General features: G+C 48.8%; 2 protein-coding genes and 1 long non-coding RNA gene across 15 annotated transcripts in view; 2 read left to right on the forward strand and 1 right to left on the reverse strand.

Annotated features, from left to right (window-relative positions):
* GET1 (guided entry of tail-anchored proteins factor 1) overlaps positions 1-13,330 on the forward strand; it is a 63,959-nt gene that overhangs the window by 14,799 nt on the left and 35,830 nt on the right. For 4 of the 6 annotated variants that reach the window (XM_058732039.1, XM_058732042.1, XM_058732035.1 and 1 more), the window contains exon 5: positions 12-1,013. The exons of 1 other annotated variant lie outside the window; for it this stretch is intronic. In XM_058732039.1, coding sequence (XP_058588022.1) covers positions 12-85 — 74 coding nt within the window. In that variant the 3' untranslated portion in view covers positions 86-1,013. Of the gene's footprint in view, positions 1-11; positions 1,014-1,793; positions 1,932-13,330 lie in introns of those variants that run through there. One more of the 6 variants, XM_058732036.1, reaches the window with a different exon arrangement.
* LOC131512860 (uncharacterized) lies at positions 4,600-7,231 on the forward strand. Its single transcript, XR_009262340.1, has 2 exons — positions 4,600-5,344; positions 5,571-7,231. It is a non-coding gene; the product is annotated as an uncharacterized LOC131512860 (long non-coding RNA).
* LCA5L (lebercilin LCA5 like) overlaps positions 6,504-13,330 on the reverse strand; it is a 54,808-nt gene continuing 47,981 nt past the window's right edge. For 6 of the 8 annotated variants that reach the window (XM_058732029.1, XM_058732028.1, XM_058732027.1 and 3 more), the window contains 2 exons: positions 13,046-13,163; positions 6,504-7,215 (listed from right to left, as the gene is read on the reverse strand). In XM_058732029.1, coding sequence (XP_058588012.1) covers positions 6,524-7,215; positions 13,046-13,163 — 810 coding nt within the window. In that variant the 3' untranslated portion in view covers positions 6,504-6,523. Of the gene's footprint in view, positions 7,216-9,134; positions 9,768-13,045; positions 13,164-13,330 lie in introns of those variants that run through there. The other 2 variants (XM_058732033.1, XR_009262339.1) reach the window with 2 other exon arrangements.

Genomic DNA, 13,330 nt, shown 5'->3' on the forward strand with positions numbered 1-13,330 from the left:
TTGGTTTCTAGGTGGTGTTGGAATCACCTGTTGGATTTTAGTCTGTAACAAAGTCGTGGCTATTGTGCTGCACCCTTTCAGCTGAGAGACCAGACGAGTCCAGCTGAGACACTTGTCAACAGTGGATTTTCCCTTATAGGTTAAAAACCTGATACTTTTTTTTTTTTTTTTTTTAAAGGAAACAGAAGCACACAGGTTAGGTTTTTTTGTTGAATGTGTTTGTTCTTGGATCTTATGTGAGATACGAGAGGCCTGATCTTGTGCACTTGTCGTTGAGCCAGACGGCCGGTCTCTGGTCTCTCAGGCGAGTGCCCCGGCCGGCAGAGCCGCACGTTTGTCGGGAGAAGAGTGTGGCGTGGGTGTCCACACGCTGTGACTCGGGGTTTGCCCTGTTGGCGTATTTTAAAGGTCATGTTGCCAATGGGAAGTCGGTTTTCTAACTTAAGTACTCTAAAGACTTTGTGCTATTCTTGACCCAGATTAGAAAGCAATTTAACTTTAATACCGCCAGTGGAATTTGGAATCTCGTGTAGTACTGCTAAGAGTAACACTATCTGACGTTGCTTGTGTTTTTTCCCTTCCTGTGTTGAAATGTCACGTGTTGGGCAAGCCTTTGTATAGTATTATCTACTTATCTGAAGCTGTTGATGTTTCATCACTGTGTTTTGTAATGTATTCATGAGATCATAATGCATTGTTTTATGCTTGAATTGTATGTTTTATATTTAAAGCATTTCAAATGAAGTGTGTTTTCTAAGCATTTAATATTTATGCTCTGTAGAATGGAACAAACTTAAACTGGGAATTCTGATCAAATTAATTTGAGTGGATACATTTTTAAAAACACTTCTTTTTTACTGTTGCTCTTTTTTTTTGAATTATAATTGACACATAATGTATTAGTTTCATGAGTACAACATAGTGATTGGTATTTGTACACACTGTGAAACGATCACGATGAGTCTAGTTTCTCCGTGTAAAACACTTTTTTATAATTAAAAGTTTTGCAAGGGCTTGTGTGACTTTTCCTTCCTTATGATTACTTAACTCGCTATGACCGGTTTGGAAATGTGACAGGTGACAGAGGGCTTTGACTGTTAACTCAGTTGGCCACTGCACCTTAAAACTAAATCCTGTCACTGGTTTTTAAAAGGTAGTATTTGTATTCCCGAGTCCCCTAATGACCCGAGAAGCTACCAGTTGTGCCGGGCAAAGACAAAGTGCCAGAACGCTCTAGTGTGTCTCCAGAGTCGGGGTCAGGTTCCCCTTCTCGTTCCTTCAGACTTCCCAGCCCCGGGCTGACTTAGCTTTTCTCAGAAGGGACGTGGAGCAGGCATCACGGGAGTATTTCTAGCGAAAGCATCCGAGGGGGTGTTTTGGCCACAAAGGATGAGAGGCCCACCTGCCGAGGCGAAGAGGGGGCACCAGGGAGCCTCCGGGGCCAGGCCCTCAAGGCCGCGTGCCTACCGCCTGCACTGAGTGAGCTGCAGGCCTGGAGGCAGGTTGTGTGGAGCCGTCGGTGGCCGGGCACGGCGTGCGCAGGGACACCCGTGGATCACTAGTCCGTGTTCAGTCTCCCTGACAAGACCCTTGCTCGTCTCCTAATGATCTGATCTTCCGCTTAATACTCAAGAATTTTGACGGCTGTCACCGAGGCTGGAGGAGGAGACGCGCAGTCCCGGCCCGTGTCCGTTCCGCACGCAGTACTTGTTTGTGAAGGTTACGTCAGGGACGTTTACACGGCCGTCGTGTTTTGCAGCATCGCGGCTTTTTAAAAGTCTGTTTTTAAATAGATAATAAACATCGTACTGGATTCACGAGATACAGAAAGGGATACAATGAAAAGTAGATCTATCTTCTGACCGGTGAGTGTCCTGTCAGCCCACTTTCTGTTTCCCGTCAGTACCAGTTTCTTAGGACTCTCCCAACGATACCCCGGGTGTATATGAATATTGATGGATGCGTTTTTAAAATAATTTTTTTTAATTGTAAAAGTAATACCTAGGGGTGCCTGGGTGGCTCAGTCGGTTGAGCGATCGACTTCAGCTCCGGTCATGATCTCACGGTTTGTGAGTTCGAGCCCCGCATCGGGCTCTGTGCTGACAGCTCGGAGCCTGGAGCCTGTTTCAGATTCTGTCTCCCTCTCTCTCTGCCCCTCCCCCACTCATGCTTTGTCTGTCTCTGTCTCAGAGATAAATAAACATTTAAAAAAAAAGTAATACCTAAAAAAATAGTAACTGCTCATTTAAAAAGAAAAAAACGACTCTTCCAACGATACCCAGTGTGTATATGAATATTGATGGATGTGTTTTTAAAATAATTTTTCTTAATTATAAAAGTAATACCTAGGGGCGCCTGGGTGGCTCAGTCGGTTGAGCGACCGACTTCAGCTCAGCTCATGATCTCACAGCTTGTGAGTTTCAGATCCATGTGAGGTTCTATGCTGACAGCTCAGAACCCGAGCCTGCTCTGGAGTTTGTGTCTCCCTCTCTCTCTGCCCCTCCCCTGCTCGCACTCTGTCTCTGTCTCTCTTTCTCTCTCAAAAATAAATAGTAAACATTAAAAAAAAAAATTAAAAAAACAAACAACTCCTATTTGGAAGCAAGGAAACAAAGTCCATGATTGCACAGAGCAGGCATTACTGGTATTAACATTTGTGCTTTTATTTTTTTCTATTTATTTATGGATAGCTATAGGTTTTGCATTTCTATTAAAAAATACTGGATATAGGGGCGCCTAGGTGGCTCAGTCGGTTAAGTGTCTGACTCTTGATTTCTGCTCAGGTCATGATCTTGAACACCTAAAGCTCTCTTTATGGTCTGCTTTACATTTATGATAAATTAAGTGGAGATCTTTACACATAAACCCACCAACATTTCCTTTTGGGGTTGATACCCTTCTGTTGCCTGGATGAGGGGTAGAATCCTAGTCGACTAGTTCACTCTTCCTTGACCTGGCCGGAGTTTTAAAATAATCTGTGAGGGTGGGGCACCTGGATGACTTGAGTTGGTTGGGCATCTGACTTCAGCTCAGGTGATGATCCCGCGGTTCACAGGTTCAGGCCCCGAGTCGGGCTCTGTGCAGACAGCTCGGAGCCTGCAGCCTGCCTTGGATTCTGTGTCTCCCTCTCTCTCTGCCCCTCCTCTACTCACCTCTGTCTCTCTCTTTCCCTCTCAAAAATAAACATTAAAACAAAACAAAACAAAATTATCTGTGGGGATTTCTTGAGACCTGGGTTAAGGACAGGCTTTTACAGACAGTTTGCATTTCTTTAACGTTTATTTATTTTTGAGACAGAGAGAGACAGAGCATGAACGGGGGAGGGTCAGAAAGAGAGGGAGACACAGAATCCAAAACGGGCTCCAGGCTCTGAGCTGTCAGCACAGAGCCCGATGCGGGGCTCGAACTCACGGACCGCGAGATCATGACCTGAGCTGAAGTCAGACGCTTAACCGACTGAGCCACCCAGGTGCCCTGACAGTTTGCATTTCTACTACCCTCTGTAGGTAATCCAGTTTTCAGGCTTCCCGGGAGGTTGAGGGCAGACTGGCTACAGACTCTCAGAGTCTGAGACAATTTCTCCAGGTCCTGGAGGCTGGAGGCCCTGGATGTCCCAGCCTTCCATCCCATGGGTGGGGCTCCTGGCAGGCCCCTGCTTAGGTGGACAGACTTTGTCCCACTGGGTTTTGTCCTGGAGACTCAGTTCTCCAGTTGTGGCAAATGCCTTAGGCAAGAGCTGACTTCAGAGCTCTGTTTACCTGCCTCTCTGGGTACCTGCTTTCACTTCGTGTTTACCGGCTGTGCGACCTAGTTGAAAACTGAACACATGTTCGTTAGAGCTGGTACAACATTTTTAGCTTTCTTTTTTTTTTTCTTTTTTTTTTTTTTAAATTTTTTTTTTTTTTCAACTTTTTAAATTTATTTTTGGACAGAGAGAGACAGAGCATGAACGGGGGAGGGGCAGAGAGAGAGGGAGACACAGAATCGGAAACAGGCTCCGGGCTCCGAGCCATCAGCCCAGAGCCTGACGCGGGGCTCGAACTCACGGACCGCGAGATCGTGACCTGGCTGAAGTCGGCCGCTTAACCGACTGCGCCACCCAGGCGCCCCTTTAGCTTTCTTAATGAGCAGGAATGCTGGAGTTCCTTGTCTTCCAGACTACAGGAAGTGGCTCTCTTGTTTTTATTATAAAACCTTTTTTTTTCCTGTTGGTTATAGAGTATGTTCATTGTCGAAAATCAGGAATAAATTTAAAAGTTGACCACAACTGGGGCACTGGGGTGATTCTGTTAAGTGTCCGACTTCGGCTCAGGTCATGATCTCATGGTTTGTGGGTTTGAGTCCCATGTTGGGCTCTGTGCTGACAGCTCAGAGCCTGGAGCCTGCTTCGGATTCTTTGTCTCTCTTTCTCTCTCTCTCTCTCTCTCTCTCTCTCTGCCCCTTCCCCGCTTGTGCTGTTTCTCAAAAGAAAAAAAAAAAAAGTCAGCCACAATTTTATTTTTCAGAAATAAAAAGTTAGCATTTTATTACCCTATAACCATTTCTATGCATAATTAAAAAAAAATGTTTGTTTTGAGAGCGAGAGAGAGAGGAGGGGCAGGGCAGAGAAAGGGAGAGACAGAATCCCAAGCAGGCTCCAGACTCTGAGCTGTCAGCACAGAGCCCAATGTGGGGCTTGAACTCATGAACTGTGAGATCATGACCTATGCTGAAGTCAAGAGTTGGACCCTTAACTGACTGGGCCACCCAGGTGCTCCTATGCATAATTTTTTAAAAAGTTGAGATGACCAGAAAGCAACAGTCCTGGATTATATTTTTATTAAGTAGTTCCCTACAGAAGCACTTTCGGATGGCTCTGATTTATGTTTTGATTTATGCTTTTGTTGTGGGTAGGCATAAGAAAAGACCCCTTGAAAACTTCTACATCTGCTACAAGGCAAGTAGATGTTATAACATGGAATATTACTCCGTACACCATTTTTAAGAATCCTTTTAGTAAATTTCCCAGAATTCAGGGCCAGGCATTTATGTCAATTGACGTGCATTTGCGAATCTCCCTTTACAAGCCTGGGGGAGGGCTCATTCTCCCTCTGCCTCCGTTCTCCCCTTCCTACTCTGTTCCCCAGGGTAGTTTTCCTAATGGTCAAACGCATGGCAGTTACAATATTTATCTCATCTTTGGTTTTAAAAACAATGGTTTTCCACCATGGCTTTCACTCTCTTTTAAAAGTTTTATTTTACTATTCTCAATTTTTTTAAGTGTTATCACACTCTAACCCAATACACCTCTTTGGAAATAGCACGGTCTCCGTTATCAAGAAGTGGCCCTTAAAAATCAATGCAGGTATGGGGCGCCTGGGTGGCGCAGTCGGTTAAGCGTCCGACTTCAGCCAGGTCACGATCTCGCGGTCCGTGAGTTCGAGCCCCGCGTCAGGCTCTGGGCTGATGGCTCGGAGCCTGGAGCCTGTTTCCGACTCTGTGTCTCCCTCTCTCTCTGCCCCTCCCCCGTTCATGCTCTGTCTCTCTCTGTCCCAAAATTAAATTAAAAAAAAAAAAAAAAATCAATGCAGGTAAGTAAGCTACTTAGCACTGGGAGTCCAGCCCCCATCTTGTCCCCACAGGAGATGCTGTCAGTATCCTGAATCTGTTAGGACAGAGCGGCTGGCTGGAGTGGACAATGATTAGGCCCATATGCTCTTTCAGAACAAGATTAACAGAATATTAATGTGCGTGTGTGCAACCAGTAGAAATAAAAAGAGTGAATGTCAGGTGTACATGAGGAAAGTCACCACAAAGTCCTGGTTAACCGAATAGGAGAGCACTCAAAAATAATTTTCAAGAAACCAAGCTTGGTAATCACTGTGCCTTTTTTTTTTTTTTAAATAGAGTCTTCTGATCATATTGTTCCCTTTCCCAGCTGCTTCCATGTTTTTTAGTTAAAACACAGTGTGATTGCTGAGAACATTGTTATATATATGAGACGTGTGTGTTCTTGGTGACTAACTTGGTCTTATGAGCCATCGAGGCCTGTAGAATATGAAAGCCATGTAATCAGTTTTCCAAAAGATAATGGACGTGTTTCATTTGTAGAGAAAAAAAGATACAATTTTATATTTGAAATGTTTTCATTGGCTAATCACAATGGATATTTATTTATTTATTTATTTATTTATTTATTTTTAAGTGTTTATTTGAGAGAAAGGGCAGGAACAGGGAAGCAGCAGAGAAAGGGAGACAGAATCCCAAGCAGGCTCTGCACTGTTAGCGAGATGCCTGACGCAGGGCACGAACCCACAAACCATGAGATCATGACCTGAGCCGAAATCAGGAGTCAGACGCTTAACCAACTAAGCCACCCAGGTGCCCCTGGATTTTTAGAATTAGATTATAATAAAACAAAACCTTACTTATCCAGTCAGTCTAAGTACTACAACACACACACACACACACACACTAACGTTGTAAGATGGAAGGCAAGTAAGAATGAGAATATCAAATCAGAATGTTAGGATAAGGCTTCTATTTAAATAATTATTTTCCTTTTCCCTTCGGTGGGCGAAGACGACTTGGAGTTTTCCACAGTTACTTTAGAATCTCCAAAAGCATTGCTGGCCGAGGCCTGACCGGGAGGCGGATGGTGCGCCTTGCCTTCTGCAGTCTCCTCGGCCCCCCTGGGGGCAGCCGTGCTGGTCGGGTCATGTTTAAAGGCACAGCCTGACCCGAACAGTTCCTCCATGAGACTGCTTTTCTTCTCGCTGAAGGTGTCTTTTGCTTTGGGTCGGGAAGACTTGCCGAAAGAGGGTTCGTACCCGCTCACAGAACGTTCTGGTTTCGGTCCCTCCGCGAGCCCGCGGGCCTTGCCTGCGCCGGCTGGCCCCCCTGACGCAGGCAGGCCCAGATGCAGGTTCTCGGTGGCTTCCGTGAACAAGTAATGCTTTCTCTGCCGGAAGGGTATTTTGACGTTTGCAGCTGCGTTTTTCTTGGGCCCCTCACCCTCGTCACTGACTTGCAGACTTCTGAACTCTTCCTTCACTGTGTTGTCTTCCCGCGTGTCCTCCCTGTCAGGGTGAGTCTCTTGAATTCTCTTTGGTGGCACTTCTTGTTCTTCGGGCACTAACGTGGTTTTCTTCTCTTGATCTTCTTTTTTCTCCCTTTGTCTCTCAGGGTCCTCTGGAGGTGCTCGTACTTCCAAATGGTCCTCTTCCTTTGATAAATCTGTATGTGAAAAATAGTCTGTTTAGCGATCGTTATTATTTTAAATGTGTAGTTATTATTTTTGAGAGAGAGAGATAGAGTATGGGGGGGCGGTGCAGACAGAGAGGGAGACACCGAATCCGAAGCGGGCCCCAGGCTCTGAGGTGTCAGCACAGGGCCCGATGCGGGGCTCGAACTCACGGACCGCGAGATCATGACCTGGGCCGAAGTCGGACGCTCAACTGACTGAACTGCCCAGGTGCCCCGATACCTCACCCTTTCTCAGGGAGAGGTCCCCATTCTAAAATTCTTATATTTAGATGACTCTCACATAGAGTTCTGCAACTGAGATCTTTCTTTTAGTTTCTACACCACCAGGTTGACTTGCTCGTGAGACATACCCACCTGGAGACCCTGTGGGATCCTCAAAGTGGACAATTTCAAGACGGAACTCATCATCCCCATGCTGTGTGGGCTAACTTCCCCACCTGCCCCCACAGAGCTTCCCTGCATCCCCGTAGAATGGCTCTTATGGATGCACCTGCATCCACCTCTCACGTGCTCTGGCTTCCTGCTGGGTTGGGCTCATGGGAGGCACTGGCAGGAGACTGAAGGGCAGGTGGAAAATGGAATCTTCCTGTAGGCCCCGGGCGGAGCTGAGACGGACCGAGCTCTTCCTGCCACCATACTCTCGTTTAGTGGTTCTGTCGAATTTTCTCCCTTTGCACCTTGAGGCTCAGGGTGATGGCTCCGGCTGTTCCCGGCCCCAGGGTGCCTCCCCATCCGCGGCTGGTCTCCCCTGGCCTATCCCGCGCCTCCAGAATCTTCTAATCCTCCTCTGTCCGTCCCACCACGTGTGCTTCCTGTCTCCCGAAGACCCCAACACCTATCTCTCCCATGTGTCCCTTCCCTTTACTGACTCCACGGATGGCATCAGCTCGCGGTCAGAACCCCAAGCCAGAAGCCGGAGACATGCTTGTCTCTTTCCCTCACCCCACTGCCAGTACACCCCAGTGCCATAACCTTTTCCTCATAGGTTGTCCTCATGGTCCCCTTTGGCTTAACAGAACCGTTCAGTTGTGGGACTGAATGAATTTGCCACCGAGAGGTAGTCAGCCGCGTCACCTGCACTTTGGCAGAGACCCAAAGGCAGGCAGGGGAGTAGGAAAGCTTCGGCCGGAGAAAAGGAAGGGCTGCAGGCAGGCCCTGATGGGGGCGATAGGCCTGGAAGAGCCGTGGGCAGCTGGCAGTGGGGCCTCCTCAGCGATCGATTAATCAGGGGGTACGGATTCGCCTTTGTCTGGTTGCCGCCAAGGGGACAGAAGAACCAAAAACCAGGGAGGCGGCAGGCTATCCATCGAATCCTGGCCATTCTGGGCCAGCTGTTAGGGAAGTCCTCGCTTGGCCGCCTGGGTCGTTCCTAGAGGTGCTGTGTGACCGTCCAGCCGGCTGGCGTCCTGGGCTGCGGATTGTACCTGCCCGGCGGGAAAGGGTTTCCGGGGCCGGCCTGCTGCAGCCTGTGGGTCAGCTTCTATTTTTGTGTGCGGTCTGGCCATTTGCATCTTCAGTCTCTGGGGGTCATTGCCAGTTTTTACTAAACAGCGGCCCCAAAGCTGTTATGTTCCTGGTTATAAAGATCATATATCCTCCTGGAGAACAGTTTAAGCCACCCAGGAAAGTATAAGGTATGAAGAAGAGGGCAAAAACCTCACCCCGGGTTCTTCCAGCAAGCGGTAGGCACTGTTAACCTTTTCTTTTCTTTTTGTAAAAAATTTTTTAATGTTTATTTATATTTGAGAGAGAGCAAGAGAGAGAGCATGAGCGGGGAGGAGCAGAGAGAGAAAGAGGGAGACACAGAATCCGAAGCAGGCTCCAGGCTCTGAGCCATCAGTACAGAGCCCGATGCTGGGCTCGAACCCACAAACTGTGAGATCAGACCGATTGAGCCACCCGGGCGCTCCTGTTTGGTGATCTTTAAATCCAGTGGGTTTCTATTTCAAGGTGGCACTTGTAGCACACTTACTGACATCTCCCGACAGGCACATGAAAGGGACAACGAGAGGTGAGAAACCAAACGCATCCAACATTAGAACACAGGGAAAGGTGCCGATAACGAGTCTGAAATGCTCGGCTTTCCTAGAACATACCGGGTAAATAGATTTATGAACCCAAATTATGAAAGAAGAAGTAACATATGCTAAGAAATTATCAGCGGATGTTCATCATTACCAGCTGGGTGTGGTACCAGTTAAAACAACGAGAGCATTTTTCACCCATCCAAGTGGGCAAGTGATTTCCAGGTTCGGTGACAATACAGGGAAATTGGAACTTCTGGGTCCCCATTGGTGGGTGTGTCAATGGTACAGCGTTTTCTAGATGGCGACGTGGTCAACAACTTGGCTTCTAGGACCGAACGCGATAAACACACACCCAGGATGTATACTGCGGCATGGTTTGGTAATGGCGAAGCGTCCCAGGTGTCTGTCAAGGGGTCACGGTTACAGAAACCATAGCACGTGCCGTCGAGGGGGTTCCGGGCGGTGGTTACAGAGAATGGGCTGCGTACACGTGAGCTGACGGGGAAGGACGTTCACAGTGTGTTGTTAATGAAAAAGCCACTTGAAGGTGAACTTCCCCGGTCCTTCCCTGGGCACTCAGGAGGCCCTGCCCTCTGCCTCCCAAGGACGGGCCGCCCCACCACCTGATTACTGACCGGCCGCCCATTTGGGACGGACAATGGGGACAGTGGCATGCGTGCACAGAGTTGGAGGATTTTCTCGCATGAACACACTGAGAAATAAAATTATTCATTTTAATCCAGGGAACTAGGAATTCTAGCAAGAGAAGTTGTTTTAAGAATTCGTGGTGGGGCGCCTGGGTGGCTCAGTCGGTTAAGCGTCCGACTTCGGCTCAGGTCATGATCTCGCGGTCCGTGAGTTCGAGCCCCGCGTCGGACTCTGTGCTGACAGCTCAGAGCCTGGAGCCTGTTTCAGATTCTGTGTCTCCCTCTCTCTCTGATCCTCCCCCGTTCATGCTCTGTCTCTCTCTGTCTCAAAAATAAATAAACGTTAAAAAAAAAAAAATTAAAAAAAAAAAATTCGTGGTGAGGGAAGAAGCCAGCAGACTCTAGTTAATTCTAAATGACTGTTAGCTGTGCCCTGTGATACTTGATGCAGATGTGAACGAGTTGGGGGAGACTGCTCATTTTGCGCCTCTGCTGTTCCCAACCCTGGTCTGTCACCTTCCCTCCTGGCTGGGGTGAGAGGCTCCTCCCGGCTGCACAGCAGCCCACGGAGGCAGGTCTGGTCCCTCCTTGACTTGAATCCTGGCATGGCTCCCTGTCTCCCCCCCCCGGAGAGAAGGCCCGTGTGCCCAGCATGCTACAAAGCTGTACCACATCTGGCCTCCCTTCCCCTCTCCTCGGCTCCCCCCGCCCCCACCCCGTGACATCTGTCCTCCAGGCCATGGGGTCTTGGCCTGGAATGCTCTTCTCGGGGGTCCGCGTAGCTGGCCCCTTCCCCCCACCCCACCGCAGCTGCCCTTCCCTATCCTCTTCTGTTCCACTTGTCTTCCCACCCTCACTTCACGCCCTCAACCTACTGCACACCTTACTTGTTTTACACAGTGTCTGTCTGTCTGCCCTGGAGCGGACACATGTGCGGGCAGGGCGGTTTGTCTTCATCGCTGTACCCCCAGTGCCCAGGGCAGTACCCAGGGCACAGTATATGCTCAATGAACATTTGTCAAATGAACGGATGAAGTTTCTAGGAGAATACGAATTACAAACAGACTAAAGGACAAGCGGAAAACTTAGGCCAGTGACCCCAGGAGGAAGTGAAAATGGAGTTGTTGGCTTCTGCCCACTGCACCAGACACTTTACAGGTGGCTTTACAGGTGAGTCGTGCCAAGCCTTTGTGTTATTGAAATGTGTTCTAGGGGCGCCTGGGTGGCTCAGTCAGTCAAGCGTCCAACTTCAGCTCAGGTCATGATCTCACAGTTCATGAACTCGAGCCTTGCGTCAGGCTCTGTGCTGACGCCTTGGCCTGGAACCTGTTTTGGATTCTGTGTCTCCCTCTCTCTGCCCCTCTCCCAATCATGCTGTCTCTGTTTCTCTCTCTCTCAAAAATAAATAAACATTAAAAAAAAAAAAAGAAACATTCTAAAGCCAGTCTGGCCCTACACCAAAGGTGTGGCCCCTCCAGAGCCTCTCCTGAAGCCCCCCACTCTGCCGAGGGGGAGCAGGTGACCCGGGGCCCTGGGGGACAGTTCTCTCACGGCGATTGTGCTCACCCGGCCGCGAGGGACTCCACATTCCCCTGCAGCAATAATGTGGCATGCACGCAGTAGGGCAGTGCCTTTAAAATTCAGGAGGGAAATCATCTCCAGCCTAGAAGTTTCTTTCTAGCCAGTTATTAATCAGGTACGAGGGCAGAATCACGTCTCCAGGTGAAGGTAAACACATTTCCCCCACATGCACCCATTCCCAAGATGTGGCTCTCAGAGATGATGGCACTGGCCAAGGAAGAGGAGGATGTGGTTTAGGAATAAGACCTAGCAGAGGAGAGGGTGACAGGAGCCTGTAGGGGAAGGGAGGTCCCAGCACGATAGCTGCGCGCCAGAGGCAGAGGGCGACCAGCCCGGATGCAAAGAGGCTGAAGCATCAAGGGCAGATGTCACCGGGATCCCTGCTCTGCAAAGCTCCCGGGCCCCTGATGTCCTTGGCCTGTCCTGCCCGTGGCCCGATGAAGGTGCTGCCCTCTCCATCGTGAGTGGCAGCCTGGATTGGCTGGGGACTCTCATTCCACCCCCCAGGAGCGTTCTGCTGGGACCTCCCCCCAGGAGCTGGAGGTGAGTGTGCTGATCTTAGCACAGGGAATTCGGACTGGCCCTGTCCCGGAGTGTAGATGCCACGGCTCCGGTGCTCCCCAGCCTCCCAGGGAGCTGCGTGGCCTCCTCGCTGCTCCCGGAGGAGCATCCTGGGAGGCTGAAGCCAGTCTATGCATCTTCTCCTGGAGTCTTCACGTCACGTCTTCGTTAGCGGGAGTGTCGCCCTCTACGCAGCTGGGTTTGGGTTTGCTACTCAGTTTGTCAGAATGGAACATACTGTTTAAAGATGTGTACGAGGACAGGACATGGGGAGGAACAGCAAGGGAGTGACCGGCAGCAAACTGAAGATGTTGGTTGTTTTCTGGTGGGCGGGGGGCGGGGAAGTGCTTAGGAAGGGCCCACGCGTGTTCTGGGCAACACTAACGTCCTAGCTCTTTTTAAATTAAAAAAAAAAAAAAAAATTTTTTTTTATTTTGTAGAGAGCAAGTAGGGGAGGGCGGCAGAAGGGGAGAGAGAGAAAGAATCTCAACAGGCTCCATGCTCAGCACGGACCCCGACGTGGGGCTCCATCCCACGACCCCAGGATCATGACCGTAGCTGAAATCAGGAGTTGGATGCTCGACCGACAGAGACGCCCAGGTGCCCCCAAATGACCTAGTTCTTAAGCAGGAGAATGGCCACACAGGTGTTCATTTCATAATAATTCTTTATGTTGTATGATTTTTCCCCCCTAATTTTTGGGAAGGTGCACGCAGGGGAGGGGCAGAGAGGGGGACAGAGGATCCTAAGCAGGCTTTGCACTGACAGGCTGACAGCAGCGAGCCCGATGTGGGCCTCGAACTCACAAACTGCAAGATCATGACCTGAGCTGAATGAAGTCAGATGCTCAACTGACTGAGCCACCCAGGCACCCCTGTATGTATGTGTTTTATGTGTACTTTCACACACACACACACACACTAATTCACACCTTAAAAAGATCAGGTAAGAGTAAAGGACACTTTTAAAAGCAGTTAAAATTACCTTCGTGTTTTTTCTTGGACTCCTCTTGGTTTGGTAGTTTGCTGATACAGGGAGGAACCGCACAGGTCATTCCGGTGGATTTTTCTTTATGACCAATGTTTCCAGTTGTCTTTTTACCCTATAATTTAGGAAAGCAGCAAAAAAAAAACAAAAAAAACACATTTTTTTGGGTACAGATAGTTTTAAATTGTATTTTATTCACTGAATACAAATACTTTCTGTGTAGAGTAAGAGACTGTTCATAGTCTATTTTTGTAAAGATATGTTTAGACACTGCAAGAATTC

Source organism: Neofelis nebulosa, chromosome 5, assembly GCF_028018385.1.
Source record: "Neofelis nebulosa isolate mNeoNeb1 chromosome 5, mNeoNeb1.pri, whole genome shotgun sequence".
NCBI classification, from domain to species: domain Eukaryota; kingdom Metazoa; phylum Chordata; class Mammalia; order Carnivora; family Felidae; genus Neofelis; species Neofelis nebulosa.